At 59.9% G+C, this 3,235-nt stretch overlaps 1 protein-coding gene across 1 annotated transcript; it reads right to left on the bottom strand.

Moving 5' to 3' along the window:
• Positions 1-476: 476 nt before the first annotated feature.
• On the bottom strand, positions 477-2,213 carry LOC122545633 (phosphatidylinositide phosphatase SAC2-like; the record flags this gene model as incomplete). Its single annotated transcript, XM_043684586.1, has 3 exons — positions 477-687; positions 1,453-1,530; positions 2,089-2,213. Coding segments are annotated over 3 exons (414 nt in total), but the record flags the coding sequence as incomplete, so codon positions are not given.
• Between the last annotated feature and the right edge of the window lie 1,022 nt (positions 2,214-3,235).

The following is a 3,235-nucleotide window of genomic DNA, read 5'->3' as shown; positions in this document are numbered from 1 at the left end:
CAGGTCAGCAAAAGGTGAAATTGGTTCACCGCGCTCCGTTCAGCCAGGGTCCCACGGTGGGGGTGAACCCGTCTTTGTCTGGGGTCAGAGACCTTGAGTGATTTCCATAGCCCAGGGACAGGCTCAGTGACCTTTCACCTCTGGGTCCAGCCCCAGGATGGAATGAAGGTTGGTCTCTGCCTCTCCTGATTGGCCGGAATGGCCTCAGGGTTTGGCTGTACCCAGCGATACCACTGAGCCCTTGACAACTCAGTGTCCGCCTCTCTGGGGGAGGAGGGGGTGCAGGGAGCACTGTGACCCCATGGCAGCTGAGGTCAAGAGAGGTGAAAGTTGGACTGGTGGGCACACTTCACCATGACCCCACGTCATATCTCCCCAATACCAAGCACCCTGCCTTCGAAACATGGCCCTTTCCCAATGCATGAAAACAGTCAGGGTGGGGAGAGGGTCAGAGAGAAAGGCTTAGGGGTGAGGGGTCAAGGGGATTTGAGAGGGCGAGGGTCGAGGGGACAGAAGAGGGCAAGGGGCCAAGAAAGTGGTGAGGGAGGCAGAGAGAGATGTTTTACTTGTTGTTCCAGAACTTTCCGGGCGATGGCAGCTTGCACCAGGTTGGTCCGATCCAGGCTGTCCAAGCAGTTGACACGAGTCACTCCTTCCTGTTTCATCACCAGCTTGTCCTTTGACACCCTGGAAGGGCAGGCAGAAAGGGTCATTCAGAGCTGGCAGACTATGGGCAAAGGACCAGTGAGCTCAGAGGCCTCCCCATCCAGAGCCACACGTGTGCCCACCACGGGGAGTGAGGAGGCACGGGTGGGCAGCGTTCAGGGACGGATACAGTCACAGGGAGCTAAAGGCAAACCCATTGGGCCAAATCCACGCCAAATGGACTTCGGTGTAGCTGAAACAAGCAATGAGGGAAAACACGACGCTGTGGGAGTCCGGTCCGTGAATCACACACTTTCCCAGGAGGTGAAGAGGCCAATGTGCCTGAGGGAGTGGGACACAGAAACCCACAGGAGGAATGGTGCTGAGACACCCGGACCACAAACAGGCCCTGGCTCTCTCCCCAGAGAAGTGCAGTGAATCGGAAGGGCCAGTTCAGGCTGGGCCCTGGGCTGATTTCTGACTAGGCCCCAGGCTCAGTTTGGTGAGGCTGCAGCCTGCAGGCCGGGCCCCAGGGCATGGGCACCTCCCTCAATCCTCGCCTCACACGTCGGGATGGAAACAGATGCTAAACTGACCCCCCGACACGGGTTATTCCTGCCAGATTTGTTTCTGTTTCGTTTGGAAACGGGAGAGAAACCCATGCTAGAGAGACAGATGGAAAGCAGTATTTTCCTCTGTCACTTTTTTCCCTCCTCTCACAGGAATGTTTCTCTGGGCTTTGTGTGAAAGGCAGGCTCTGGGCCTGGTCTAGGCCCGAATCCCCGGGCCTAGGTGCCCGCTGCTTACCAGAACCATCTCAGGTCATCGATGATGTCACTAATTCCTTCAGTCAAGATCTCCACATTTTCGAATTTCCGATGTTGGCTGGCGAGAGAGAGAGAGAGAGAGAGAGAGATAGAGGGAGGGAGAGAGAGAGAGAGAGACACTTAGCGTGCAGTCACATGTCGGTTAGACCGAGGGAGGGCGTCAGATGTGCCTAACCCCACAAAGGGGCACGTGCAACCTCAGCCTGTTGTGATCGCCATGGCGATGAACTCTCAGTGGCGTTGACCCAGTGAAGGGCTGACACCCCCCTGCCCGGGCTGGGATGCCAGACCAGGAGCATCTGGAGGAGCGGGTCAGGGGCAGGACGGGCCTGGGGAGGGGGCAGGCCCTTGTCACGGTGCGCCCTGTGGGCACAGGGAGGTGACGTCAACGGACAAGCCCGAAAGCACCCGGGGAAATCGACGGAGAGGGGTGCCCCCTGTGAGTGGATGGGAGTCACACAGCCTCGAGAGGAAAGCGTCAGCAGGAATCCTGGAGGTCTGCACCCTTTTCCTCCTGCCCCCCCTGCCCCATGCTCGCTGGCAGAGAAGGCGTGGGGGAAGAGGGAGGGCCAGAGGACACAGAGCAGGGTGTGGGGGAAAATCGCTCCTCTCTCACCACTGGCAGTGGAAATCAAACGATATGTAGATGAGGCGGGAGTCACAGAGGGTCTCGACGTGTCTGAGGTAGGCGTCACCAACCACCTTTTCCGGGCCGTGATGATCCAACAGGTTAATGACAGCCTGGACAGGAGGAACACGAAGACAGTCAGCTTTACACAGAATAACCCAACACAAAACAGGCAGGCAGCGAGGGAGGGCCGCACTGTCCCAGGGTCAGTACTGAGGGAGGGCCGCACTGTCCCAGGGTCAGTACTGAGGGAGGGCCGCACTGTCCCAGGGTCAGTGCTGAGGGAGTGCTGCACTGTCCCAGGGTCAGTGCTGAGGGAGTGCTGCACTGTCCCAGGGTCAGTACTGAGGGAGTGCTGCACTGTCGGAGGGTCAGTGCTGAGGGAGGGCCGCACTGTCCCAGAGTCAGTGCTGAGGGAGGGCCGCACTGTCCCAGGGTCAGTGCTGAGGGAGGGCCGCACTGTCCCAGGGTCAGTGCTGAGGGAGTGCCGCACTGTCCCAGGGTCAGTACTGAGGGCGTGCTGCACTGTCAGAGGGTCGGTACTGAGGGAGGGCCGCACTGTCAGAGGGTCAGTGCTGAGGGAGTGCTGCACTGTCAGAGGGTCAGTACTGAGGGAGTGCGGCTCTGTCCCAGGGTCAGTACTGAGGGAGGGCCGCACTGTCCCAGGGTCAGTACTGAGGGAGGGCTGCACAGTCGGAGGGTCAGTACTGAGGGAGTGCTGCACTGTCAGAGGGTCAGTACTGAGGGAGGGCCGCACTGTCCCAGGGTCAGTACTGAGGGAGGGCCGTACTGTCCCAGGGTCAGTGCTGAGGGAGGGCCGCACTGTCCCAGGGTCAGTGCTGAGGGAGGGTCGCACTGTCCCAGGGTCAGTACTGAGGGAGGGCAGCACTGTCCCAGGGTCAGTACTGAGGGAGGGCCGCATTGTCCCAGGGTCAGTACAGACGGAGGGCCGCACTGTCCCAGGGTCAGTACTGAGGGAGGGCCGCATTGTCCCAGGGTCAGTACTGAGGGAGGGCCGCACAGTCAGAGGGTCAGTACTGAGGGCGTGCTGCACTGTCAGAGGGTCGGTACTGAGGGAGTGGGCACTTCGGAGGGTCAGTGCTGAGGGTGTGCTACACTGTCAGAGGGTCAGTAC

This window comes from Chiloscyllium plagiosum, unplaced genomic scaffold, assembly GCF_004010195.1.
Source record: "Chiloscyllium plagiosum isolate BGI_BamShark_2017 unplaced genomic scaffold, ASM401019v2 scaf_94606, whole genome shotgun sequence".
Lineage (NCBI taxonomy): Eukaryota > Metazoa > Chordata > Chondrichthyes > Orectolobiformes > Hemiscylliidae > Chiloscyllium > Chiloscyllium plagiosum.
This window is presented reverse-complemented; position numbering and strand designations above follow the sequence as displayed.